Below are 26,658 nucleotides of genomic sequence, written 5' to 3' on the forward strand. Positions count from 1 at the left end.
CTGGAGCTAGGAGACAGACCCTGCCAGTCACTGGGGCCTGAGCAGAAGAGCAGAGTGGGGAGGGGCCGTTCACCTGTGTGGACCAGCCTCTCCTCTACCTGGAGCCCCACATGCCTCAGCTTCCAGCGCCCCCCACCATGCTTCTGACATCACACAATTCTTTGCATGCTTGGGAGACCCACACCCTCGACTCAGAGCCCATCCAAATCCAGTGCCCAGCTTGACTTTGGACTTTAATCGAAATAATCAGGACAGAGGCCAAGAGTGGGGTGGGTATGGGGATACACTACCGCATGGGGCCCTGTGGCCCTGCAAGCCCCAACTCCTTCTTGTCGCTGTCTGGGAGCCCCTTCAAACCCAGTGAAAGGAAAGCACCTTGTGAGGGCCGTGGTTCTGTCACCAACCATGAACGAGTCTCCCTGAAGTCTTCGGGAGCTGTGCAGCTGGACGCATTCCCAGGGTTAGGAGACTCGGCGTTCTTGCTCTTTTCTCTCCCTGTTGCCTCAGGAGGCCTGCCCCGCCTCCTCTGCTTTGTCCCAACCCCTATCACCCTGACCACCCCCCCAACATTGCTCTGTACTGGCCTTGTGGTCAGAGGTCAGACTAGCTAGCAGTGCTGGAATGCCTGCGCTGCTGGGGGCCACTCCCAGCCTGAACCTCTGGCGTCTTCAAGACTGGCCTGGAGCCAGCAGGAAGGTGAGTGGCCCTGCTCCCAAGGGAGCCACCTTTCCTCTCTGCTCTGCCCACTCTAAACTGGCTGGGTCTATCAGAACAAGCTGTCAGTTGGCTGGCCCTGCAGGGGTGGAGTTCAGAGGGCAGGTCAGGAGCAAAGATTACACAACAAAAACTTCCCAAAATTAAAGTGAAAACTTACTGGGCTCTTTTGTCTAGTTTCAGTCTTCCCTTTGTTTTCTACATACTAAACCCACATTTTGGGTTTTCAGGCCAGTCTAAGCTTGGCTGCTGCTGGGGTGCTAAGGGGGGGAGCACAGGGGAGCCCTCCCACTCTTAACTCCACCCTTTCCTTGCTGGAGACTGGCTCCAGATCCCTCCCACTTCGGATTTATAAACGCTTCAGCTCAGAGAGCAGTTCTGCACTCACCGCACGGCACCCAGCGAGCCAGAGCGCAAAGCAGTCAGAAGACCAAGATCCAGAGAGGTCTGGTGAGTTCCCAGGTCGGGTGGGCTGGGCAGGGCTGGCTCCTGTCTCTCTGCGGCTGCCTGTAGTGGCATCCTCGCCCTTTCCCTCTGGATGGCCCATCTCCATCAGCCAACTGCAACCCCGCGTTGAACCCCCCTTCCTTCTTCTGCTGACGACTCACTTTTGCTCCTCCGCATACCAGACTCTGGCCCCCCAAACAAGCTCACGTTCAGCTGGCTCTGTTTATCCCCGAGCCAAGAGAGTGTGGTTTGGCAGGTAGGATCACAGGCCCCGCTGGCCTCCGGCATGTCCCCATGTGTGAGGGGCCCAGGCTGCTCACAGGGACAGTGCCGCTGCAGAAGTAGGGGGAGAACCAGCAGGCGGGGAGTTAGGATGGGCGGGTGCCAGAGCAGTAGTTCTCAAGGGCACACCGGCCATCTCCCGGAGCTTCCAAAAAACTGGGATTGGGCCCAAGAGAGGGATTGAATTGGTTTGGGGTGTGGCCCCAAGCACAGGGATTTTTAAAAGGCCGGCAGGTAAAGCAAAGGGGCAGCCAGGGCCACGACCCGCTGCATGAGCGCTACGTGTGGGTTTGAACCCCAGCTGCCACCACCCACTAGCTTTGTGCGCAGAGGCAAGCCAGCCCCAGTCCCTCATCTTAAAGCAAGATTTCAACTGATGGCACGTTGTGATGTCATTAAGGCAAGTCGGCCGCGCTTGGGCCCTTGACGCCGCAGATGGAGCTCGTCCAGGACACCTTACGCCTGCCGCTGGAGTATGTGAAGGGGGTCCCGCTCATCAAGTGGTTTGCAGAGGCAATGGAGTCCCTGGAGGACTTCCAAGCCCAGCCCGATGACCTGCTTATCAGCACTTACCCCAAATCTGGTAGGGGACGAGGGTCACCCACTCCTGTCCTGGGCCACCAGCAGGGGCCTGCCCTCAGCCCTGCTCACCTCCCCTTTCCCTGCTCTCCAGGCACCACCTGGGTGAGCGAGATCCTGGATATGATCTACCAAGGAGGCGATGTACAGAAGTGTCGCAGGGCCCCCATCTTTATGCGGGTTCCCTTCCTTGAGTTCAAGGTTCCAGGGGTCCCCACAGGTGTGTAGAGGGGCTCTGGGGATCAGTGGAGCAGAGGGAGGGGGCAGGACTGGGCTCCAGCTGAGCAGAGCTTTCCCTACCCATGGCACAGGATTGGAGGCCCTGAAAGATACACCAGCTCCACGACTCATCAAGACACACCTGCCCTTGGCTCTGCTCCCCCAGACCTTGCTGGATCAGAAGGTCAAGGTGAGTCGCAGAGGAAGCCAGGCAAGAGGCTGCTGGGGCCATCCGAGCTTTGGCCCTGTCTGCTGGGAAGGTCTCATCTTAAGGGGGGAGACGGTCTGCTTCATCCCTTGATGGGGTCAGTGAAAGGGAGACTCCCCTGTGCAGAGCTGGGAAAGGCGGTCTTCTCCGCAGGAGGCCCGTGGAGGAGGGGGCTGGTGAGGATCTGGCGCACCTTGTTCCACATCTGGGTATGGCGGCACTGAGGGGATTGGATTAGCATTGAATATGGTTCCAGGGACCACAAGCAAGTCAGCCTCTAAGCCTGTTTCCCCCTTGGCCAGACCAAGAGCTAACTGCCCTCGAAGGGATGCTGTGAAGGGCAGAACCACCTGGCTCGCTGTGTGGTGGTGACGCTCGGGTGTGTGTGTTGGGGGGTCATCTGTGCCTACAGGTGGTCTATGTGGCCCGCAATGCAAAGGATGTGGCTGTCTCCTTCTACCACTTCTACCGCATGGCCAAGGTGCACCCTGACCCTGAGACCTGGGACAACTTCCTGGAGAAGTTCATGGCTGGGGAAGGTAGGCCTGGGTCTGGAGGAAGGAGCGGGGAGGAGCTGAGCGGCAGCCAGTCAAAGCTAATGCCAGCCTGTGTGTCCGTGTCTCTGCCCCTCCTCCCAGTGTCCTACGGGTCCTGGTATCAGCACGTGCAGGAGTGGTGGGAGCTGAGTCACACCCATCCTGTTCTCTACCTCTTCTACGAGGACATGAAAGAGGTGAGGCCACCTGCTGCCGCTTCCGTCCAGCTCACATGTGGAGAAGCAGGAATGTCCCAGGGACCTGCCAAGGCCCTCTCGGCCACCTGCCCCCCACTAGTACCCCGGGGCCCCCAGCCCGCCTTCCTGCCCAGGACCCGGAGCTGCAGCGTCACCGGGGCGGCAAGGCTGTATAGCTCTGATCTCAGACCCAAGCGACCCAGAGCCACAGTAACGAAAGAGGACCATCCCTGGCCTTACCCATCAGGACGCAAACAAGAGCTTCTATCAGGGTCACAGGCAGGGCAACTACTGTGCCCCAGGGAAGGAGGACCCAAGTCCAGGACCTGGGGCTGAGCGGTCTCTAGGCGGAAGTGGCCAGATCCCGGGGAGTTGGGGGGGCCCTCCCTTTTGTTTGCTCAATGAGCAATCCCAGCCTCCACTGAAAAGCCCCTCTGCTGCCCTAGAACCCCAAAAGGGAGATTCAGAAGATTCTGAAGTTTGTGGGGCGTTCCCTGCCGGAGGAGACAGTGGATCTCATCGTCAAGCACTCGTCTTTCTCGGAGATGAAGAACAACGCCATGGCTAACTACAGCACCCTACCCCTTGACGTCATGGACCACAGCATTTCGGCCTTCATGAGGAAAGGTGAGTGCCTGTGCGGGACGGGCATCTGGGGAGCCACGCGTGGAAGCAGAGGCGAGAGCTGGCCCGAGCCACCCGGAGCCTGCTGAGCGGCCGGGGCCTGCAGCCGTCCTCCACTCTGTCCACAGGCATCTCGGGGGACTGGAAGACCACCTTCACTGTGGCCCAGAACGAGCGCTTTGACGCCGACTATGCCAAGAAGATGGCGGGCTGCGGGCTCAGCTTCCGCACAGAGCTGTGAGCGGGGCTCCCCAGGAGGCACGCCGAAGGCCCCGCTGCCGTGACACCCCCAGCCTCAAGAATAAAGTTCCATGTGTGTGACACCGAGAGCCTTTAATGCAAGCAAACCTGAGCTAAAAGAAAATGCCCACTGGGACCAAATGAAGCCACCTCCCCTGGGGCCTCCAGTTCCCCAACTTGCCCGGTTATGGGGAAGGGGAGAAGGGCCTGGAAAAAACAAAACCAAGGAGATGTGGGCAAAGGGGAACAATATTTATTAGCCATGAAATCTTTTGCTGCATTCCCCTACGAGGGTGGCAGGAGACCGTGCGTCCGCCAGCCCGCTTCACTTTTTCTTGGGCTCCTTACAAGCCACCACGTACCTCTGGGCCACGTTGAGGGGAGGGGAGTAACCGTCTGCGTACGAGGTGTCTTCAAACAGGACTGAATAGTCATCCTGGGGCTGTGGCAGGGGGCAGACAGGAAGGGCTGGTCAGAGACCCCCAGGCGAGGCCCCCAGCCCAGATTGACGGGAACCTCTGGTACACGGGCTCCCAGCCTCTCCTGTCCCCATCCTCACTCTGAACCTAGTCCCTGCTATGACAGAGCCCTTTTCTCGGCAACAAAGGGCCAGGGGACAAAGAACAGGGAGGAGGGAGACTTGCTGTCTATGTGGGGAGATTCTACATGGAGGATCCAGTAGCTTTTGGGGACCCTCTGTTAGGGGGATCAAGGAAAACCCAGAGGGCAGCAGGCAGGGCTCCTGGAGGAAGAGGGGAGAACAGCCTGGAACCTGCCATCAGGGGATGGGTCACCAGCATGAGGAAGCACAGCCTCAGATGGAGAAAAGGCAGTGGTGCGACAGCCAAGGGTGAAGGACAGGCCCTGGGCATGTGCTGCCTATCTCAGTGCAAAAGTGAGGTGAGACCAGAGGATACATCGGTCCCATTCCACGCGAGGCCGGCTAGGCCCCTGAAGGTTGGAGAGAGGGTTGGCTGGCGCTGCCCTAGGGGACAGGGCAGAGTGGAAGCAGGAGAGGGTAACCCGTAGGACTCTCCTAGCTCAGAGAAGGTGGAAGGTGAGGACAGGAGGGGAAGGAAGTGGAAGGTGACCCGGTGACCCATCCGCTCAGCCCAGTCCTGGCATCACCGTCTGTCTGTCCCGTGGGGGCTGCCTTACCCGTTGCGGGGGCGTGTGGATCAGCGCACGGTAGAAGCAGGTGGTCTGGGGATACAGGGCCAGCACGAGCTGCTCCTTCTGAAACAAGGCTTCGGGGTCTGTCTCCGGGTTGGCTTTCCACTGGGGCAGTGGGATGATGCGCCGCCGGCTCAGCGTGTGTCTCCTGGAAGGGGGGCTCGGGTCAACCCACGGCCAGTGGGGGGGGGGCTCCTTCCCAGCAGCTGCCGGGTCCCTCCCTCACCCGCGCACTCACTCTTTGCCTTCTTCATCAATGTCATCGACCTCATACCTGCAGAACAGAGAACACGGTGGCTGCAGGGAGATGCACGGTGCCAAGTCCGGGAGTGGCAGGGAGGGGAAGGGTGGGGCGTGGGGAGGGGAAGCAGCCCAGGAAGCCGGAGGCACACGCCGTCCTGTCCCCACAGGCACCCTGGGGGAGGCTCTTCTCCCAGCCTGCAGAGGGGGCAAGGGGCGGCGAGCGGGGAGAGCGGACCGAGGGCGGGCGTCCACTCACTTGTTGGTGGCGTGGCTGTAGCTGACCACCTCGGCCAGGATCCACTGCTCGTCCCCGTCCACAGCCTTTACCCGGGCAGCCACCTTGTCCCCAGGTTTGGCCACGTAGTCCCCAGAGGCTGGAATGGCCCCACAGAGGGGTGGGGGCCTGAGGGTTGGAATAAGGTGTTAGTCCCAGCCCTTCCCTCTTGTCGGCTCCCCCCACCCCGGGCCTGCCCTCACTTGTCACCAGGCTTCCCGATCCACAGAGGCAGGGTCATGGCCGACTGCTGCAGCAAGGTCATCAGCACCCCCCTGCGCATGGTCTTCCGAGGGGGCTCCGAGTCATTGTACAGGCCCGCGATCTTGGCCGCTGTGGGAAGAAGCGCGCCCCTGAGGCACCAGGGCCAGGGCTCTCGCTGCGGCCCCACGCTCGCGCTGGTGCAAGTTCCCACCCAGGGCCCAGCGTGATCCCTGCCCCCCCACCAGACGCCCACGGTGAAAGGACCCGTGAGAGGTCAGGTCAGTGCACCTCCTGGGGGGTGGGGAGGGAACTAGAGAGGGCAAAGGGGGTTCTGAGGTGCTGGTCACATCCGTTTGTCCAGTCAGCGAACATTTCACAGAGCCGTCGGTGTGCTTGTGTGTACTCTTCTACTCTGGTCGTCATTCAACAGAAAACTAGGAGAACGGTCGAACGTGGGCAGACCCCTGACCTCCTCGGACGTGGTTCAACACCCCCAGCCACCGTCGTGCAAGCCCAACCGGCGGTGGGATGTGTCTGACGGGCAAGGCGTCTGCCCGCTGAGGGTTCACTGAAAGGGTAGGAGGTGGAAGAGCCGCGGCGGTCTGAAGGGATCTGGAAGCCAACCCCCGTGTGAACTCCATCTGAAGGAGCTTTCCACACGCAGAGGTGGGGGGGGTGGCAGGAAGGAGGCAACTGTCCCAGGCACAAGGGGGAGAGAAGCGTGCGAGGGCGGGGTGAAATCTCCCAGGTCTGCACAGGGACACTGGGAGCCCCTGCCTCCGAGCGCCGACCAGGACCTCCACTCCCTCCCAGACCCAGGCTGCCCAGACGCGCTCCCCGTCAGAAGTCCATGGACCGAGCCCACGGGGCTGAGGCGGCCCCCGCTCCCGCAGGGAGCCACGACAGCTGCTCTCAGGGAGCCTCACTCCACCCGCTCCGGAAGCACCAAGCTTGTCTCCAACTCACCAATCCGCCTTTCTTCCAACAGAGACTTGATTTCTGCTATCTTATCTAGAGCTTTCCGGAGGATGCTGAGGGTGGGGAGAAGGGAGAGAAGAGGTCTGGATGAAGCACAAAGCACAGACTTCCTTTTCTGTTTACAGCAGGCTGGGCAACTCAGACCAGCCCTACTGCCAAAAACGATAAACCCTAAGTGTTTTTTTCAATTAATTCATTAATTTTATGATATTAGTTAGAATATTATATTCATTTATGACTTTATTTTTTTTTAATTTTATTTTTTTAAATTTATTAGACAGAGATAGAGGCAGACAGCGAGAGAGGGAACACAAGCAGGGGGCGTAGGAGAGGAAGAAGGCTCATAGCGGAGGAGCCCGATGTGGGGCTCGATCCCATAACGCCGGGATCACGCCCTGAGCCGAAGGCAGACGCTTAACCGCTGTGCCACCCAGGCGCCCCTATGACTTTATTTTTAAGTAATCTCTACGTCCAATGTGGGACTCGAACCCATAAGCCCAAGTTCAAGAGTTGTGTGCTCTGCAGACTGAGCCCGCCAGGGGCTCCTGTGTTTACATTTGAAAGGCATGAAAGAACGGACAAGGTAGCGGTAGCGAGGGTAGCACGCCAAAGAATCCAAGAGAACCCCAGGGCGGTAACCACAGCAGAGCCAGCCGCATCTGACTGAGGCTGAAGAAGCCACGCTGCGGTGCTGGCCCCTTGAACAGTCTGGACATTTGGAGGATAGAAGTTAAAGCTCGGCGTCTGCCCAAGCTGGAACAAGTCAAAGGAGACACTCCAGAGGACTGTGGGGCGTTCTCTGGGCCCGGAGCGGGGCTGGGGGTGGAAGGAATTGGCCTCTGATAGGCTGCAGCCCCAGGAAACCTCTGGAGTTCGTTTACAGCGTTCCAGGGTGGCTGGGGCCCAGGCAATCCAGCAGAAGTGAACACAATCCTCCCCGGAGGAAGGTTTCTTTATCCTAGATCTCGAGGACTCCCCCAAAGAATATTTCAATAGGAAAAAGCAGCCCAGACTCCATTTGGGGTCATTTATTCTCCTCCTGTCCGGTGGCTCTTCCTCTGGTCAACCTTTAGTAAGTGCCCCCGGGGTTCTAAAGGCCTTCATTGACAGGAGGGAGACACCGGCTCACAGGTGGGCCAGCCTCGGGGGACGCCCCGGGCTCCTGTGGAGCTCATCTGGCAGAGGCCAGAAGCCAGGTGTGGTTGGGCACCAGGAGAGCCACAGGGAAAAAGCCAGGAGGCCAAAGGGAACTCGGGAGTCGGACAAACGCCGCTGGACCTGGCTGAAGAACACAGTTTTATGAAGCATGGCCTAAGCCAGACTCTGTGAGACAGTAACGGAGTGGTTCCTAACCCTAGCCGCACATCAGAATCCCCTGGGGAGCTTGATTGATTTATTTATTTATTTATTTATTTATTTATTTATTTATTTATTTTATTTATTTATTTTAAGTAGGTCCCACACTCAGCGTGCAGCCCGATGTGGGGCTTGAACTCACAACTCTGAGATCAAGGCCTGAGCTGAGATCAAGAGTTGGACGCTCAACTGACGGAGCCACCCAGGCGCCCCTCCCGTGGGGAGCTTAAAAAAAAATCCCAATTGTTTTAGGCAGGAATCATAAACAGATGCCAAAGCCGAGCATCTGCCACGGACATGGAATATTTACATCATCAGTGTCTCCCGAAGAGACTTCCTCATCACATAAGGGAAAATGGGAACAACCCCGCACACACTGCAAGGGACCACCTTCCGACGGAGACTAGGGCAGCACCTCTGCTCTCAGCAAGCTGGGACACTCCTGGGCCGCAAGCGCCCCCAGCCAACCGCGCTGTCCAGGGCCCGGCACGGTGGCCTTCGTTCTCTCCTCTGTGCCCCTTAAGTCCTAGCCCCCGAGCTGCCCGGGCCCCTGCACAGCAGCACCGTAGCTCCGCCGGCCCTACCCTACCCTGTCTTCCCCAGCCAGAACTCCGGCTGATGCAGCCACCCGCCGTCTGCGGCCCATGCACCACTGAGGACGCCATCCCTTCCATTGTTGAGAAATGCCTTTTGCACTAAGGTTAGAAAATGATTTGTTCCCACCTGGGAATGGCTACCTGTTTATGGAAAGTGGGATCTTTGATCTTGTTTCCCTTTGATCCCTCCTGCCAGTGTGCCAACTCAGGGCTTTTTTTTTTTTTTAAAGAGACCAACTGTTAAATTAAAGGACAGGGGTTCTCTCTCTCTCCATTTTCTACAAAACAGGAGGATGAAAACCAGCTGGGGGGCAGCCCTGGCGCACATGGAAGAGAGAAGGGCGATGCGTCAACGGGTCTGGGGCTAGCTCCTGAGGCGGGCTCTTGGCACCTCTCCTTAGACACGTGTGGGTGGAGGAGACTGCTGCAGGGACACACGCAGACGTATTCCCCACCCGGACTGGGAGCCTCTCACGCGCTCCCGTGCCCAGCATGGCGCCTGGTGCCCACAGGAACAGGATCTAGTGATGAATGTAGGAACTTCTGAGAGTCAAAAAGTGAAATGGCAGCAGGATTGCAAAAGGTTGGCCCCTGCAATTCTGAAAGGAGCTTATAAATGTTTAATTCCGGGTGGGTCAATACCAGAGAAGAGCCCGTACCAAACTGGTTTCAGAAGCAGTCGCTTTGCCAGCAGTGACTGGGAAGGGCCGTTTTGCCTTTTATTCTCAAATGCGTGCGTCCATCAAGCGGACACAAGCCATACTCCAGGGCAGATGAGTGGAAAAGGGCCTGATAGCCAGATGGCAAATGTGCACATCAGAAGAGGGGCAGGAAGGGGGAGCTGGGAAGCCAGTAAACAACACAGCAATCCGAAGGCGCGGTGTCTTCTCCTGCCTAAGCCGGCCCCAGCCCAGCATGGCGAGCCCTGTCAGGTCCCTCTGTCTAAGCTGCAAAGCCTGGAATCTTCAGCTTCCCCTCGGCCAAATGGTCCCCCAGTGTTATTTCAGAACCTGCCCTCGAACCCACCCTTGCTTCTCCATCCCCACTACCACTGTCTTGGCTGAATTCCATCACCATCTCTTGCCTGGTCTTCTAACTGGCCTTGAATCTCACCCCATCTGCCCTCCATGCAGCAGCCAGGGTTTCTTTCCTGCTTTACATCTTCGCTGGCTCCCTATGGCCTCCAGAATAAAGTCCAGTTACTGGAAGCCCTCCCTTCCCCAGCTACAGAGGATTGGTTCTCATCCCCCCCCCCACAGTGTGCATGTCCCATACGCACTCCTCCATGGCCTCTGCGTGTCTCCCTACGGACCCCTACTTCAAGTCTCTCCTCCTCCCTGTGGCTTTCACAGGCCCCCAGGCACAGTGAGCCCACCATGGCTGGCCCACCAACTACAACTGTCCTGGTCACTGTTTTCTTAGGGTGCCTCTCCTTTCGACCGTTTGCCCTTGTAGGCTGGGTCCTCGCTATCCTCGTGTCTCTGTATGGGGACTGCCCAGCACCAGGCACAGGGTAAGCACCAGCAAAGATTTGCAAAATAAAGACATGGCAGGCAAAGGAAATCTGGGACCGTGAGTACAAGGCAGGGTCTGTGAAGGGCCAGATGGGAGGAGAGGAAGATCCCAGAGCCACACTTAGGGTGTGGCCATAACACGTGCAAGGCAGTATTTAAACAGGAGGCCACGACTCATTAGGAACTTGTGAGATTAACTTCTGGGGTAACAACCAGCATTTAAAAAAAAAAACAGAACAGGGGCGCCTGGGTGGCATAGCGGTTAAGCGTCTGTCTTTGGCTCAGGGAGTGATCCGGGCGTTGTGGGATCGAGCCCCACATCAGGCTCCTCCGCTGTGAGCCTGGTTCTTCCTCTCCCACTACCCCTGCTTGTGTTCCCTCTCTCGCTGGCTGTGTCTATCTCTGTCAAATAAATAAATAAAATCTTTAAAAAAAATAAAAATAAAAATAAATTAAAAAAAAACAGAACAGAGGATGCCTGGCTGGCTCAGTCCTAAGAGCACGTGACTCTTGATCTCTGGTCGGGAGTTCGAGCCCCATGTCAGGTGTATAGATTACTTAAAAAACAAAACAAAACCCAGACTATACATAGGGTAACAATACAACCTGTGGGATGCCTGGGTGGCTCATCTGGTTAAGTGGCTGCCTTCAGCTCAGGTCATGATCCTAAGGTCCTGAGATTGAGTCCCACATCGGGCTCCTTACTCAGCAGGGAGCCTGCTTCTCCCTCTGCCTGCCGTTCCCCCTGCTTGTGCTCACTCTCTCTCTCTGATTTAAAAAAAAAAAAATTAAAAACAAAAAAACATAACAAAAACCAGGGACGCCTAGGTGGCTCAGTTGGTTGAGTGACTGCCTTCGGCTCAGGTCATAGTCCTGGGATCGAGTCCCCCATTGGGCTCCCTGCTCAGCGGGAAGTGTGCTTCTCCCTCTGACCCTCCCCCCTCTCATGCTCTCTCTCTCTCAAATAAATAAATAAAATCTTAAATAAATAAAAACAAAAAAACCCCAGTACAAACTGTACTTCTTGTTCCAACTCTGTGACATACGTACATATAAAATACACGTGTGTGCTGTGGAACGGCGATCGTTACACCGCACTAGCACGGTATTAAAGAATATGGACTTTGGGTTTACAATTGGGCTCCCTGACTTGCTAGCTGCGTCACTTTGAGCAGATTATGGAACCCCTTGTGTCTTACTGTCCTCACTGGTAAAATGAGGGTAACATCCAAGCACCCTGCGGTCACTCTGAGCATTACATGAGCTAAATACGTCAAGTAGCTGGGATGGTAGCTGGCTCAGCACGGCCACACAGGAGTCCTTATTAGTATTATTATAGCGACAATGACGAGGTCTTAATATGATGATGAAGCCACAACAGAGATGTATTTCCTACCATGGGTTATAGTCAAAAGAGTTTGAAAATCACTGGTGTGAGGCACTTTATAGACATTATCTCGTGTCATGCTGACAGTTCTCTAGACAATTATGATCCCCGTGGCAATGATGGAGCGACTGGGTCTCAGCGGAGCAACTGCTGCTGGTCACCTGACAAGTAAAAGGCCCTGCAGGGTCCGGCGCCCACCGTGCTGCCATCTAGGAAACAGCAGGGCTAACGGGAAGGCGGGGGCCCCAAGGGACAGCCTGGGGAGCGGGAATCTGCTTATCTGTGGCCGGAAAGGCGGCGGGGGCTGGGGTCTGCAGGCTCCTGCAGCCCAGCACTCAGGTGGGCGGCAAAGGGAAGGGGACAGGACTCACTTGCACTCAGCCTCCGCATCAGCCTTGGCGGTCGTGTAGAGCCCACGCAGCTTTGTCCGGTAATAGGGAGAGACTGCAAAGTGAGCAGAGGAAGAGACGTGGGCAAGGGCGCAGCTGGGGGTCCCATGGTGCTGCTTCTGTGCACGTGAGTCAGACATCCAGAGGCGTGCAGAGGCCATGGACGGAGACGTGAGCTTTGGTGGCTCAGAAGTGCCCCCTGAGGCCGAGGTCCCATGTTTAACGAGTTCACGTTTTCATATGGTACAAATGCCATCACTGCATTCAGCAGAAGACTTTCTAGCCTTTGCCGTAGCATGACACACGCAGAAACTATTCCTCGGCGCACAGGAAAACAGACAACAGTTCTCACAGCTGCTCGGAGTTGGAAAGCACCAACCCAGGAGGCTGAGCAGGAGGGCCTCTCGGGCACATGCAGGGGATGCTGGGAAGGAAGCTCTCTCTTTAGAAAACACCAGCTAACCGGGGTGCTTGTGCACTCAAAGGGGTTTCCCTGGGTGCAGCTTTAACACTGACTTCCCAGTCCCTAGAGCTGAGGGATTTTAAGGTTCCTTAGTGCTAGGTAGTTTGTCATCTGTTTCCTGGGTCACCTTAGGTCACTCAGCCAAAGGGAAAACTGTCCCTCTGGCTAAGGAGAAGCTCGTTTTGGATTATGTAGATACACGCAAAAGTCCTGTCTGCAACTAGTGATAGCCACGTTCTGGGTCTCAGCCCACCCGACCTTGTCCTCCCCTTTCTCTTCTGAGCCCAGGGACTTACTCTTGTTCTCTGTCTGCATCCTCTCATGGGTCTTCTGGATGTTCACTAAGTTGTGTTCACTCCGCGAACGCTCTTCCTGCAGGGATAAGGTCAACAGGGCAGGAGGACGGCCGTTGTCCTGCTGTGGCGCCCGGCATCCCAGCCCAGAGGCCCCAGAAATACATACGCCAGTATCTCACGACCCTTACTTTTCAGGTTACATCCCACTACAAAGGACATCGTTTGGGAAGGCAATTCCAGGACTGCTCCCTTCTGGGCCACAGGACCGTGTGGTACATGGCTCCCAGGAGATGGGTCATTGTGTAACTATAAACCTGGGTGGGGGCGCCTGGGTGGCTCAGTTGGTGAAGCATCCAACTCTTGATCTCAGGGTCGTGAGTTCAAGCCCCGTGTTGGGCTCCAATTGTAATTTATATCAATGCACTAGAACTGCCCTGACCCAAGAACAGATCAAAATAAGACATCCTGCGCTACAGCTGGCAGAGACGGGACTGTCATTTTGGGTACCACTTGGGGTCCCCCAAGTAGGAGGTGGGCCCTGCTATAGGAGAACACACAATGAAAAGCAGTCTCAGTAGAAGCCTGTGAGCTGGACAGGGCGCTGGCTTTGTCCCCAGACGACTCAGAACCAAGAAATAACTGAATAGTGGACAACTGGAATAAAGCAAGCATTGTGAAGTAAAAATATTATAAAGCAAAAATATCGTCCATAACAGCATCTGGTAAGTGGGCAAGGCCATTCTGTTGAGAAGGCATAACAAACAGCTCTGTGATTCTCACTAACTCATTCTGTAGTGAAACTGAACTCTGCCATGACCGCAGCTGAATGTGGCGTAACCCGCTGGGCACACTAGTAAGCCTCAGCTGCCTCACGTCAAGAAGTCATCTGCTAACACTGAGGGGCAAACGTGCGGGGAGCCGGAGCCAGATTCTCCTCGGACGGGAACGCTGACGGGAAACGAGTGGCCCGAGGAAGAACTGGATTCAGCTCACCATCGGCTAATTCCTGTGCTGAACAGTTTTACGCAAAGGCACGGACAGTACTGGATGAAGGCGGGAAAGGGGTAATCAGATCAGCGCAGATTATGGAAACGTATATAGCGGCTCGAGGGGACAGACTGCTTGTTTCTGGCAGTCTCCCCCACCCCTCCAATGTCAGGCATACCTGTCCTCATGCCAACGCGCTCTCTCCCGGGCAGCTGCCGTACTAACTAGAGGCTCCGCTATCATTTCACTGCGAAGGAACTGAGGCCAAGGGCCGGGGTGGGGGCAGCTGTACCATAAAAGACGAACTCAGCAGGCCTGTATTTTCAGACCCTGCACGTTCCCAACAAGGCCCCTGACCGGCTCCTGGGAGAGAACGTCTACACTCTTGGCATACCTGGCCTGCTAAGGGCATCTTCGTTCAGCGGGGATAAGGGGCTGGAGGGAGAAGGGGGAGGGGTCATGATGGGTACAGGGTATTTTTGTCAGATGAAGAAAATGTTCTGAAACTGATTGTGGTGATGGTGGCACGACTCTGTGAATAGACTGAAAACCACTGGAATTGTAGACTTCAAACGGGTGAGCTGTACGGTATGTGGCTCCTATCTCATCACAGCTGTTACGGAACAGCGAGGATCACAATGTCCTGCCGGTGACAGAAAATCTGGCGCTCACCCCATGTTCTCCTCCGCTCCCAGTTCATCCGTCACCTGGTCTCTGCATGTCCAAAGTCTGTGAACACCTCCCCGCCCCATGGCTTGCGGCTTGCGTGCCGCCCTCCAGGCGCCAAGGGCTGCGGCTTCTTACCTGGGTCTGTTTGATCAGCTGATGGAGCTCCGTGAGCAGCTCTGCGATGCGGGAGTCAGCAGACACCAGAGCCATGGGGCGGACCAGGGCCTGGCGAGGGGCGGACAGAAGGGAACCCCGCTAGTGGCTGCTGCCTGCTGAAGCTCAGAGGTCCAGGGACGACCTCACACCCGAACATATCAAGGCTTTAGGAATTTCGCATAATTTCTACAACAGGCATACTAGCATTTACCCAGACAACAGAACCCAAGGTTTCTCATCACTGCTCTTGACAGTGCTTCCCAAGTAACTTAACACACCACATAAACCAGCCTAATTAGTCAAAAGGGCTTTATTTAGAATTTGAATCTTGGGAAGCTTCAAAGTCTATGCCTCAACAGGATCACAGATCACCATGAAACTCAGGATTTCATTAACTGAGCTGGCTGTGAGATTCTACAGGTGGTTATAGGGCTGTTAGCAAAACTCAGCTCCTCTACTATTGAGAAGTTTTCTTTTCTCTTTGTTTAAGACTACTTTAAGTAATCAAAGACCTGATAAAGACAAAATATAGAAGCTTTGGTTTTCTGGGCACATAAAGAAGAATAAACCTTTGTTTACAATTTCTTATCATGAGCAGACCAACAATCTGAGAAAACGAAAGCAGAACATCAATCTTATACCAGCGTACTTTTAAAATCCATTTATTTTGGGACGCCTGGGTGGTTCAGTCGGTTAAGCGTCTGACTTTGGCTCAGGTCATGATCTCAGGGTGCTGAACTGAGTCCCGCGGGGAATCTGTTTCTCTCTCTCCCACAAATAAATAAAATCTTAAAGAAGAAAAAATTCATCTATTTCAATCTTAGTCCTGACTACAAAGTTCTTTTCAAAGATCTGCCTTCACAAACCTTCTACAACTTTCTTTTTCATTCCGATTTTGTCCTAAGCCTTTTCTCTCTAAATAACCAGTCTCATTTTAGGACAAAATTACTTTTTTTCCCCTCAACAAAATGTATTCTCATTTCATTTTATTTTTTTTTAATATTTTTTTCTTTAAGATTTTATTTATTTGAGAGAGAGAGAGAGAATATGAGCAGGGAGAAGGCTGAGGAAGCAGCAGACTCCCCAGCTTGATCCCAGGACCCCAGGATCATGACCCCAGCTGAAGGCAGACACCCAACCGACTGAGCCACCCAGAAGCCCCTGTATTCTCATTTCTTACACCTTCCTTACACATTTCCTACTTTCCTAAATACAGAGTTGAGTCTGTTGGTAAACATGCTTTATGCTTTACTGAAAGACTGTGCTATGGAGAAAACATGTTTTTAGAAATTATGCACTGTACTCATAAATTGCCAGTCTAAAGAATTCTGGGGCAGCAGACAGTTCACAACTGGTTATTACTTAATTTTCACTGGACACTAAGGTTTCTGAGTTAAAATTCTGTTAAATGTCATTAAGGCTGATGGAATGGATAAGGAAAGCCACTCTGTCAGGTTCTCTGCAATAAGTAGCCAGAAGCACAGACCTGTGGTCAGTCAACAGTGCTGTAGTATTTTATGTCGTCGGGGCCAAGACTTGGATTGTCAATGAATTCAATCCAATGTATTGTTTAACTTAGCAAAACTTGAAAGATTCAAGTTACCAAAGATTTGAAAGCCATTTAAAAGTTTTACCTATAAACCCTTTTTTTCTTTTTTTAAGTAGGCTCCACGTCCAACGTGGAGTCCAGTGTGAGGAACTCATGACTGTGAGATCAAGACCTGGGCCAAGATCAGCAGTGGGACACTTAACTGAGTCCCCGCAGAAACCTTTTTATTTATTCAACCTACCTGTTTTGTTTTGTTTTTTTAAAAGATTTTATTTATTTGACAGAGAGAGAGACAGCCAGCGAGAGGGGGAACACAAGCAGGGGGAGTGGGAGAGGAAGAAGCAGGCTCCCAGCGGAGGAGCCTGATGTGGGGCTCAATCCCAGAACGCCAGGATCACGCCCTGAGCCAAAGGCAGACGCTTAACGACTAAGCCACCCAGGCGCCCCTCAACCTACCCGCTCTTAACAATTAGCCATGAAAGCTTTATGAGACGGGTAAAACTACCCATCATCTTAGGCCAGCTTTTGCTGACAAATTACAGCAAAGATAACACGAGCTTACCTTACCTTTAGTAAACCTCAGTAAAATTTTCACATTTAATGCTGATAATGCTAAAGACACGCCCATCTTAATTAAACTAACAAACCTACATCAGCTTCAATACAGATTACGTGCCACCTGGGCCCACCGAAAGTCAATCAATTTGTTCCCCACTGTCAATTTTACTTGGGGCCCCCGAAGGGGAAATCTGAACGGCGTGGTCTAAGTCCAAGGGAACTCCTGGACCTCTTCATGCTGATTCAGGGGTGCTTCAGTTTGAACCTTGTAAGGCAGTGGTGCAACAGCTTGGGGTGCTCTTTGCTCCTCCACAGTGAGAGCACGAGCAGGAGCCAACGGCGCCAGAGGCACCGAGGTCTTACCAGAACTGGTTCTGTAAGCCAAGCCTGGCCTAGGGTGGCGCAGAAACGTGGGGAGAGGGAAGGGGTGGCAGAAGAGGGGAGGTGCTGCCAACAAGGCCGGAGGTGAAAAGCCCAAACAGAAGAAAGAGGACTCCGGGTCCTAAAGCCCATCAGCTGGGACAGAAGAACAGATGCACATTTTCTTTCCGCCCACAAAAAGTGAACAGGCAGTCCATGCCAAGCCAGAGAATACGGAGAACCTCCTAGAAACAAAAGGAGTTTCAGCAGGTGCTTGGGAATACTGCTTGAAGTCACCGTCCCGAGGGAGACCAACCACAGACAACTGGCAGTTAGCATAGCCATCCACCTGGAAACGAATGAGGGAGAAGCCCCCTCGTACAAGAAAGAGGCAACATTCATCCAGTCCTCTCGAGACACACTGCAGATCTGATGCACAAAATGAGAAGCAAAAAGGCGGCAAGTAACTTGGGAAAAAGAGGGAGGCGAGGACAGGATCTTGGCAGCAGCCTGTTGACAGGAAAGAAGGTGGGGCTCATACAGAACGGGACCACTCCCTTGACTGGATTGTGGGTAAAGTTCATGAGCAAGTTGCCCAGATTAGATAGGTGTTCCATACTTTTCTTTCTTCATGTCTCTCATTTGTCCTTACCCCTGGGCTGTTTGGCATTCTTGGTCCTGCTCTCAGATTAAGTGGTCCCCTGTCGAGTGAGTGCCCCAAATGGGTAACAGCTCCCTCTGGTCCCTTCCAGGAAGCATATGGTCAGATATACCTCGGATTTTATGCTCCTGGAAGGACCACACTGGGTAATATATTGAGGAGGAAACCTTACACGGGAGTCTTAAGATCAGTGGCCATTCTGATGACATGTATGGCCATCCTGTGCCCAAGAATACGAGTATTCAACGAACGGGTAAAACAGTGAGAGCCTGAGCCCAACACCGTTATGGCCACTCCAGACGGCAGGAGTTTGTCCCTCCCTGTAGTGTAGCCAAAGGAAAGAGGTTCTCTCCTGAGCACCTGGACAAGGCACATTCCAAAGGGTCATACTATTCAGGAGATCTCTGAAAAAGAAAAGTAAGAGACAAAGACTTGGGGTAAATAAGACTTACCGAGCTGCACTGAATCTCCCAAACCCCTTTTGGGGCTGTCCCCGTACAGGCCACCAAACTTATGTGGGGGTTGTTGAGCGCAATGGTCAGAAAGAATTCTTGAGTTGTTGACAGTGCAACTTAGCAAGTTTATTTAAGTAGCATGGGGACAGGACCCATGGGCAGAAAGAACTGCACTTTGGCTGTGTGAGGCTGGTGGTTATATACTCAGCAATCAAAGGGAAGGAGGCGCCCGGGGAGTATCAGATTACAAAAGTTTCTTCGAATTTCTAAAACTACCTTTGCAAGATTCCTCTGGTGTTTATCATTCAGTTCGATATTAACTATTGGTGAGCTATACAGGCAGTCATGAGACCCTTGAAGAATGTAGCAATCAACACATATTTGATCCCTATCAAAACTATGCAGGCTTTAGGTCAGCCTTCCCGGCTAAGGGTAACCATTTTCCTGCTTCTGTCCCTCATCGTTTTCTTTCTTTCTCAAGATTTGACATATTTGAGAGAGAGTGTATGAGTGCAGGAGCAGGGGGAGGGGCAGGGGAAGAGGGAGAAGCAGACTCCCCGCTGAGCAAGGAGCCTGACATGGGGGCTCCATCCCAAACCCGGAGACCACGACCCGGAGGCCACAACCCGAGTCGAAGGCAGATGCCCAACTGACTGAGCCACCCAGGTGCGCCTATCCCTCTTCATTTTCAATGCAATCCCAGCTGGCTTCTTTGCAGAAATTAACAAGCTCATCCTAAAATTCACATGGTAATTCAAGGGACACAGAATAGACAAAACAATCTCGAAAATAAAGAAGTTTTCCCAATTACAAAACGCACTACACAAAGCTATAGTAATTAAGACAGTGAGGTAGTGGCACAAGGATAGACCTAAAGATCCATGAAACAAAATCGAGAGACCAGAAATAAATCCTCACACCCACAGTCAATTAATTTCCAACCAGGGTGCCAAGATAAACTCATGGGAAAAGAATCATCTTTTTGACAAATGGCACTGGGACAACTAGATATCCAAATGTAAAAGAATGAATTTGGACCCTGACTTCAGACCATATACAAAAATGATCTGAATAGACCGTTCTCCAAAGAAAATATATGAATGGCCAAGACGCCCACGAAGAGATGCTCAGTATCGTTAGCCATCAGTATCGTTAGCCATCAGGGAAACACGAATCAAAACCACTAGGAGGTTATCAGTTCACCCTCATCAGGATGGCTATCATCCAAAAGAGACACAGTAACAAGTGTCGGGGAGGGTGTGGAGAAATGTGAATGGATAGAGTGGTTTTAGTCACACAAAGGAATGTATTACTCAACAATGAAAGGAGGTGATGTCCTGATCTGTGCTACAACACATGAACCTTGAAAACCTTATGCTAAGTAAAAGCCACACGCAACAGACTCCATATTATATGAGTCCATTTAAATGAAATAGCCAGAATCCAAGTCTAAAGGCTTGTTAATTTTAGATAGATACGCCTCCCCACCCGGATCCCCTAGTCTTAGGCAAACCCTAACCTACTTTCTGTTTCTATAGATTTGCCCATTCTGTATTTCTTTTCTTCTTATTGTGGAATAATACTCCTTTGTTTGCATACACCACATTGTGTATATTAATCCATCAGCCAATGGATATTTGGTTCACTTGTGCTCACTTTTTGGCTACTGAGAATAATGCTGTTATGAGGAGCGCCTGGCTGGCTCAGTTGGTAGAGAACGCAACTCTTGATCTCAGGGTTGTAGGTTCAAGCCCCACATTGGGTGTAGAGATTGCTTTAAAATAAAATATTTTAGGGGCGCCTGGGTGGCACAACGGTTAAGCGTCTGCCTTCAGCTCAGGGCGTGATCCCAGCGTTATGGGATCGAGCCCCACATCAGGCTCCTCTGCTATGAGCCTGCTTCTTCCTCTCCCACTCCCCCCTGCTTGTGTTCCCTCTCTCACTGGCTGTCTCTATCTCTGTTGAATAAATAAATAAAATCTTTAAAAAAAATAAAAATAAAAATAAAATATTTTAAAAAGAAGAAGAATGCTATCACGAACACTCGTGGACAAGTTTTTCCGTGGACATGTTTTCATTTTCTGGGTCTACCTACTAATGGAATTGCTGGGTGAGTTTGCTTGGTGTCCGGAAGGTCATTCTATGTTTAAACTTATAAGGAGCTGCCAGACTGTTCCCAAAGTGGCTGCACCATTTTACATTCCCATCAGCAATGCCTGAGGGTTGACAGTTCCGACCCAATGTGTCTGATTGTCTTTCTGATGCCAGCCATCCTGGTGGGCTGTGAAATGTTAACGAGCGGTTTTGATTTACACTTCCCCAGTGGGTAACGATGCCCATGCCGAACATGTTTTCACATGTTTATTAGCCATCTGTGTGTCTTCTTTGGAGGACTGCCCTTTACCCATTTTTACTGAGTTACTCGTCTCTTTTATTATTGAATTTTGTCCTCTGAAACACATTTTTAAATTTTTATGCAGTTCAATGTATCTATTTTTCTCTGACTGCTTGGGATGCTCTGTAGAAAGATCCCAGGAAGGGATGGATTAGCATGGAAGAGGGTTGTTCTTTTTCCTGTTAACTAAAGCAGGAATCCTGGGTGGAACCACCTGCCTTCTACCTGCCCACACAGCACAGAGTAAAACTGGGGCAAGCCCCAAGCTGGACATGGGGGGTTGACCACGTAAATTGGTTATTCTTCCCAGTGATTCTGTCCGACACTTCAAACTTCCTCAGTGCGTTTGCTGTTGCCCTGCTGTTGCCCTCAGACCTGGGTCTGGGCCCCCCTCCCCAGCTCAAGTCCTAGGTTCCTACTCTGCTCAGAAGAGAAGCCAGAGACCTTGTTCCCACCATCAACACACTGAGTTACGTGCAGCAGCGCCTGCCACCTCTGCGTCTCCGAGCGGGAAGGACTGGCCCCGCGCTTACTGAAGCGCAGCCCCTCCTCTGGGCTCTGGACCCCATCTCCTCTTGGGCCATCTGATACCCCTTTCCCGTGCGGTAGGAGCAAAACGAGCATACTTCAGGAGAGCCCATCTTAAAAAAAAATGAAGGGCTTCCAATCCCCACTCACCTCCAACTCCCCACCCTGTTTCTCTTCACAGAAAAACTTAAGTTGTCCAAGCATGTGCCTCTCGACCTCACCCCCATTTTACTTTTCAACCCACTTCAGTGTGGCTTCTGCCCTCCCCAGTGCAGTCCATGGCATGGCCCTCCTCACCAAGGATACAAACGTTGCACTTCCAAGGATCAGCTTGAGATGGGTTCTGCTGGATGGTCCCTAAAAAGCCAAACTTGTCTCTTATTGGACTCCACCTCATACACTGGCTTCTTCTCCCCCAAGCGGACCGGAAGCTCCCCAGGCAAGCGCACACATCTCTGCTTCCATCAACAATCCCCTGACACCAATAACCACCACTGAGAGATCCGCTCAAGGACTTGGCAGGAACTTCACATTTTTCTACTTCACACACCATCTCTCTCCTGCCCTGACCCCCCACCTGCCATTAGGTCCATTTCAAATTTCCCACATCAACTATTCCAAATTTTGTTGTTAAGTGTAGGCTTTTCCCCTGGCTCCTGCAGCCTACCTCATTATCAACTATGAACCACACGGTACCAACTCCCAAATCTACAGCCAGCCCCTATGACTTCCCCAAGATTCAGAACCTTATGCTCATGCCGGCTGGACAACTCTGTCGGAGAAGACCCCAAACCCCTACGTTCGACAGAGACATTCCTTCCACGAGCCGCTCTACTTCTGTATGCTAGAAACAGTCTACAGTTTAAAAACACTTTTAATCAACGCATCCAGTAAATATCCTAAAATTAAATAATGGATGGTAGTACAAGTCTATGAATATACCTTTAAAAACCCAACAATGAATCGTGCACTTTGAATGGGTGAATTATACGGTATGTGAATTTTAGCTCAATAGAACTTAAAAAAAAAAATCAGTATGTCCAAAACCAGACACCTCATACTTCCTGCTCTGCCCTGCCTTCCAGATGTGGGCTGATGGCATCCATCACTGTCCAGCTAGCTTCCCAGGCTGCAAATCCCAGAGTCACCCATTCCTCCTTCTCGATCATCTACAACCCCCACCTCCCTGATCCACCCTCTTCAAATTCTAGGGATTTTGCCTCAGAAATTTCTCTCAAACCCAGCCCCTCCCTTCCACCACACCTGTCACTGTCTTAGTTGGGGCTCTCATCACATCACAATATCATCCCATCTCTATGCCTCATTGTGGTTGGGCACAAAGCCTGTTTCTCTTAAGAAAAAGAATACTGTAATATATACATATATATGAAATATATGCACATAATAAAAAAATTCAGATGATACCAGAAGTACAATGAAATCTCCCACCCCCAGAAGCAACCTCTACTGTTTCTTTGGTGTTTCTCCAGAGGCATCCCATGGAAACACAGGGGGAAAGAAGCGTGGTATCTCATCAAACCGTTTGCAAACGGAAGATGCAAGACAGACACACACAAGAGATGGAGGTGGACACTGAACAGCGCACTAGCTGGAAAAGTTGACCCACGTGGCCTGGAGGGGAGGGAGTAGCTCAGACACCAAAGCAGGCAGCAGTGGGGAGGTGGGCCCCATTTCTGGAGACCTTCATCCTCCGACACCCAGCCCCTACACCAATTATCGGGATCCCCTCACGTATGAACGGTTACCGATGGTTTTTCAAAGGCTTTCATCTCCCCTCGTTTCTATCCAGTGTGAAATCCTGAGAAGTGCTGACACGGGTGATGGTGCCCTGGAGGGTCGCCTTGCCTGCGGGGTAGAGCCCTGCCTGCGAAAACCTCACTTCATGAGTTTATGAAAAACCGCTGCCATCTCTGGAACCACTCGGTCACCAACTCAGCAAGTGGCCGGTCAAGGTCTTCCACTACCCGGATGCCCCTTCCCCCAGGACAGAAGAGACAAACACCAGCATGTTCATTCTGCTCTATGCCCCCTCTTCCTGGGGGGCACTCCTTAACCACGCAGCAGTCAGGAACTCCCCTGGCTCCCCAGGGCACTCTGGCCACACTGCTCCTTCCACTTTTTCTTAATTAACAGGAAAAAAAATAGTATGACAATATTAAAGAACCATTAAAGCAAGTCCCAGCAACCTAAAATGATTTTCATTCTGTGTGCCACTCCCTTCACGTGCAATATAACGGCGATCAGCGTGCATACGCTCTTGTAAAACTGGCTTCTATTTGTGTGGGAGTTCACCTCTCACATTCCCAGCCCTGAAGTACAAGAACAGAGTTTTACTCATCCTCGTCTCTTGGCACCCAAAATGAAGCCTGAACTAGGGAGGGCTTGGCAGCTGTTTGTCAGCAAGTACTCTGGGAAACACAGGAGGAGGCAGCACGCCCAGCTCTCAGAGCAGTATAAACTCATACAAAGAAATGAAATACGCCGCTTGCAAGATAGCCAGCAGACAAATGAACCGACATGCGTACTTTCGGGGCATTCCAAGAAGGGGAACAGGGACAGGACAGCTACCAAGTTCTCATGAGGCCACAGACCCACCTTTGGGGAACTCCTGAGCCTTTTCCGAGGCTGAGTAAACCAGAGCACCCACCTGAGGATTCACAACATAAGGAAGGTCCAGGCGGTGCCTGGCACGACGTGTACGCCGAGTGACCACGAGCTACCCACTCCTTGTCTGGACATGGGGGTCAGGGAACTGTTGGGAAAAAAACAGGGACTATGCTAAAGTGAGCGAAGCCGTCAAAGGCCCAAGCACAAGAAAACTCTGATGCATCCCAAGCCCGAGGAGAGCAAGCCTGACGTGATGGGCCGCGTGGAGTCCACACGGCTGAGTAGGGCTCTCCTGTTTGAGCCCCGCCTCCTGGGCGGTGCCTGGCTTGGGAGAACCACCCACTTCACAGTTTTACAACGAACTAGCTCCAGATCCAGTCAGTCGAGGACTTGAATTGCCCCCAGGAAACACCCGCAACGCCAGAGCCTCTGGGAACAAAGCACAGGGCATGGAACCATACCCAATGGAAAGGCCAGAGCTCCAAGCTGGGAGGAAGTGGCTTCCAGCCCAAGCTGCCAGTTATCAGAGTCCAAGGGCCCCAGCTAATGCCATCACGATTCTCAATGGAAGCCCCAGTTGCTTGACATTCTTGCCATGTACAGTGTTGTCATCTTCATTTTATTTAAAACAAGTGTTTAGACATTCTCGCTAGCGTGAAGTGGATTTCCACCGTGGTTTTACTCTAGACTTCGGTGGCTGATGATGTTGGGCACCTCCCCAGGCGCTTACTTGGCTTCCTTCACATTCAATTCAGTGGCTTTTTAGTCCAGTCACAAGGCTGTGCCACCATCACCACTACCTCATTTTAGAATATCTTCATGACCTCCCAAAGCCGGTGCCCATCTGCAGTCACTCCCCAGTCCTCCCTCCCCCCAGCCACGGGTAACTGTTTATTCTACGTTCTGGACTTCACAGATCTGTCTTTTCTGGACACTTGACAGACGCAGCATCACACAGCATGCGGCCTGTGGAGATTGGCTTCCTTCGCTGAGCACAATATTTTCAAGGTTCACCAGTAGTGTACATGTGTCAGTATTTCACTCCTTTTACGGCTGACTGATATCCCATCGTATGGACAGACCTCATTCTGTTTTTGCACTCACCAGCTGATGGGACATTTAGGTTAAATGACTTTTATATCAAGAATTTGGAATTCCTCCTGCGTGGCTATCTTGTTTCCTAGATGAGTCTTTCTCGTGTGACAAGGCATTAACAACAACAGCAAACAATCAGGAGATTCACCAGAGCCACCCCTTTCTTCCGGGCATCTACTCCTGCTCCACTTAGTCCAGTTAGGGGGGTGTTTTTTGCCTGTTTGTTTTGTGTGTGCGGGCGCGCAGTTTATAATCATTTGCAGGAGGGCTGGCCTGATACGAGCTACTCCACCACTACAGGAAGCGACCTCTGAGCATTCTGCCCATCACCTTTTCTCCATTTTGGTAACAGCACTCCAATTCCTCTTTGGGAGACTGTCCTTCGCCTTGCCTCCAAAGATGTGAGTGTTCCCTTCTCCCTGACCACTATGACTGGCTCAGGAAGAGGTATGTGACCCAGTCTGGTCCAACTCAACTTAAGATCTTTTGCTGGGAGCCATCTACAAAGAGATACCTTCTTTCAGTTGGTTGTGAAGAGAGTAGCAGGGAAGCCTGGAACTGATGGAGGCTTTTGCCTGCCTGAGAGAGAAGCCAACATGGAGAGAAATAGCACTGAAAGACATAAAAAGTCCTGGGGACATAGGTTTCTGGATATAATCGTGCCTGAAGCTGCTATCTATACCCAGGCCTTTTCAGTTAGAGTCTAACAGATACTCCTTTTCTGCTTCGACTAGTTTGGGTTCACTTTTTGTTAACTGCAACTGAGACGTCTAATACGTAATTCTAGGCACAAAGGACTTTTAACTGCTAACCACCCAGTCAAACCCGCTCTCTAGCCCCTTCCCTAGAAGCCAAGGCCTCATACAAACAAATCCAAACATCCTATGCTTAAACCCCTATAACATTAATCCTACAGGGCTTAAGACAATAAGAGCTTTGTTCTCAAAGGGAAGGAAGGCATCTAAGACCCTACATTAAGATGCCATACTCTCAATCTGGCCACCACCACCACCAATCGATATTCATCAATTGGTTTGAAAAAAACTAAGGAGATGCTGATTTCTTTCCCCTAGAATCTACCATGCTTCTAGACCAAAGCTTACACAGGGGATTCTCACTGAAACCTTACAGCCTTCCCATAAGCACACCCTCTTTACAGCTGGGGAAACTGAAGTTCAGACTGGTTAAACGATGCCCGGTAACTCGGGAAATACAGGTAGTTGCAAAACTGCAAACTCTGAAATCTGTGCTCTCCCTTCGAATTTCAAGCTTTGTAACCAGCTCGGCTTATTCAATAGCAAAAGAGATCACAGAAGCAGAACAATTTCAGCTGGGGGAAATCATCAACCGTTAGGTTATTAAGATCACTGATACTCAAAGTATCACCAGTAAGACGGTGATTCATGATGGCATCTGGTAAAGAGGTAGAAACATAGGGGCGCCTGGGTGGTGCAGTCGTTAAGCGTCTGCCTTCGGCTCAGGGCGCGATCCCGGGGTTCTGGGATCGAGCCCCACGTCAGGCTCCTCTGCTGGGAGCCTGCTTCTTCCTCTCCCACTCCTCCTGCTTGTGTTCCCTCTCTCACTGGCTGTCTGTCAAATAAATAAATAAAATCTTAAAAAAAAAAAAAGAGGTAGAAACATGAAGGTAATCAGTCCTTACTGAATACCTACTATGTGCTAAGCACTTTTATGTAGCTG

General features: G+C 52.1%; 2 protein-coding genes across 8 annotated transcripts in view; one reads left to right on the forward strand and one right to left on the reverse strand.

The window, feature by feature from the left end:
* The first annotated feature begins 120 nt into the window (after positions 1 to 120).
* On the forward strand, positions 121 to 4,127 carry LOC100479867 (sulfotransferase 1A1). Of its 3 annotated transcripts, XM_019808026.2 has the most exons (9): positions 121 to 696; positions 1,046 to 1,164; positions 1,844 to 2,026; positions 2,117 to 2,242; positions 2,334 to 2,431; positions 2,862 to 2,988; positions 3,088 to 3,182; positions 3,629 to 3,809; positions 3,935 to 4,127. In XM_019808026.2, the coding sequence occupies exons 3-9, from the start codon at positions 1,879 to 1,881 to the stop codon at positions 4,045 to 4,047; spliced, it is 888 nt and encodes a 295-aa protein (XP_019663585.1). In that variant the 5' UTR covers positions 121 to 696; positions 1,046 to 1,164; positions 1,844 to 1,878; the 3' UTR covers positions 4,048 to 4,127. The 3 variants fall into 3 exon arrangements, with proteins under 3 accessions (XP_019663585.1, XP_002927410.1, XP_034526059.1); XM_002927364.4 differs by having other exon boundaries at positions 121 to 1,164; XM_034670168.1 differs by having other exon boundaries at positions 121 to 1,159.
* The window catches only part of SGF29 (SAGA complex associated factor 29), a 29,072-nt gene continuing 4,728 nt past the window's right edge, over positions 2,315 to 26,658 (reverse strand). For 3 of the 5 annotated variants that reach the window (XM_011234899.3, XM_034670167.1, XM_019808029.2), the window contains exons 2-11: positions 14,711 to 14,800; positions 12,920 to 12,995; positions 12,143 to 12,215; positions 6,907 to 6,971; positions 5,940 to 6,069; positions 5,719 to 5,865; positions 5,458 to 5,493; positions 5,205 to 5,367; positions 4,409 to 4,488; positions 2,315 to 2,669 (exon numbers count right to left, since the gene is read on the reverse strand). In XM_011234899.3, coding sequence (XP_011233201.2) covers positions 2,510 to 2,669; positions 4,409 to 4,488; positions 5,205 to 5,367; positions 5,458 to 5,493; positions 5,719 to 5,865; positions 5,940 to 6,069; positions 6,907 to 6,971; positions 12,143 to 12,215; positions 12,920 to 12,995; positions 14,711 to 14,785 — 1,005 coding nt within the window. In that variant the 5' untranslated portion in view covers positions 14,786 to 14,800 and the 3' untranslated portion in view covers positions 2,315 to 2,509. Of the gene's footprint in view, positions 2,670 to 4,277; positions 4,489 to 5,204; positions 5,368 to 5,457; positions 5,494 to 5,718; positions 5,866 to 5,939; positions 6,070 to 6,906; positions 6,972 to 12,142; positions 12,216 to 12,919; positions 12,996 to 14,710; positions 14,801 to 23,905; positions 24,011 to 26,658 lie in introns of those variants that run through there. The other 2 variants (XM_034670166.1, XM_011234897.3) reach the window with 2 other exon arrangements.

This window comes from Ailuropoda melanoleuca, chromosome 10 (assembly GCF_002007445.2).
Source record: "Ailuropoda melanoleuca isolate Jingjing chromosome 10, ASM200744v2, whole genome shotgun sequence".
NCBI classification, from domain to species: Eukaryota; Metazoa; Chordata; class Mammalia; order Carnivora; family Ursidae; genus Ailuropoda; species Ailuropoda melanoleuca.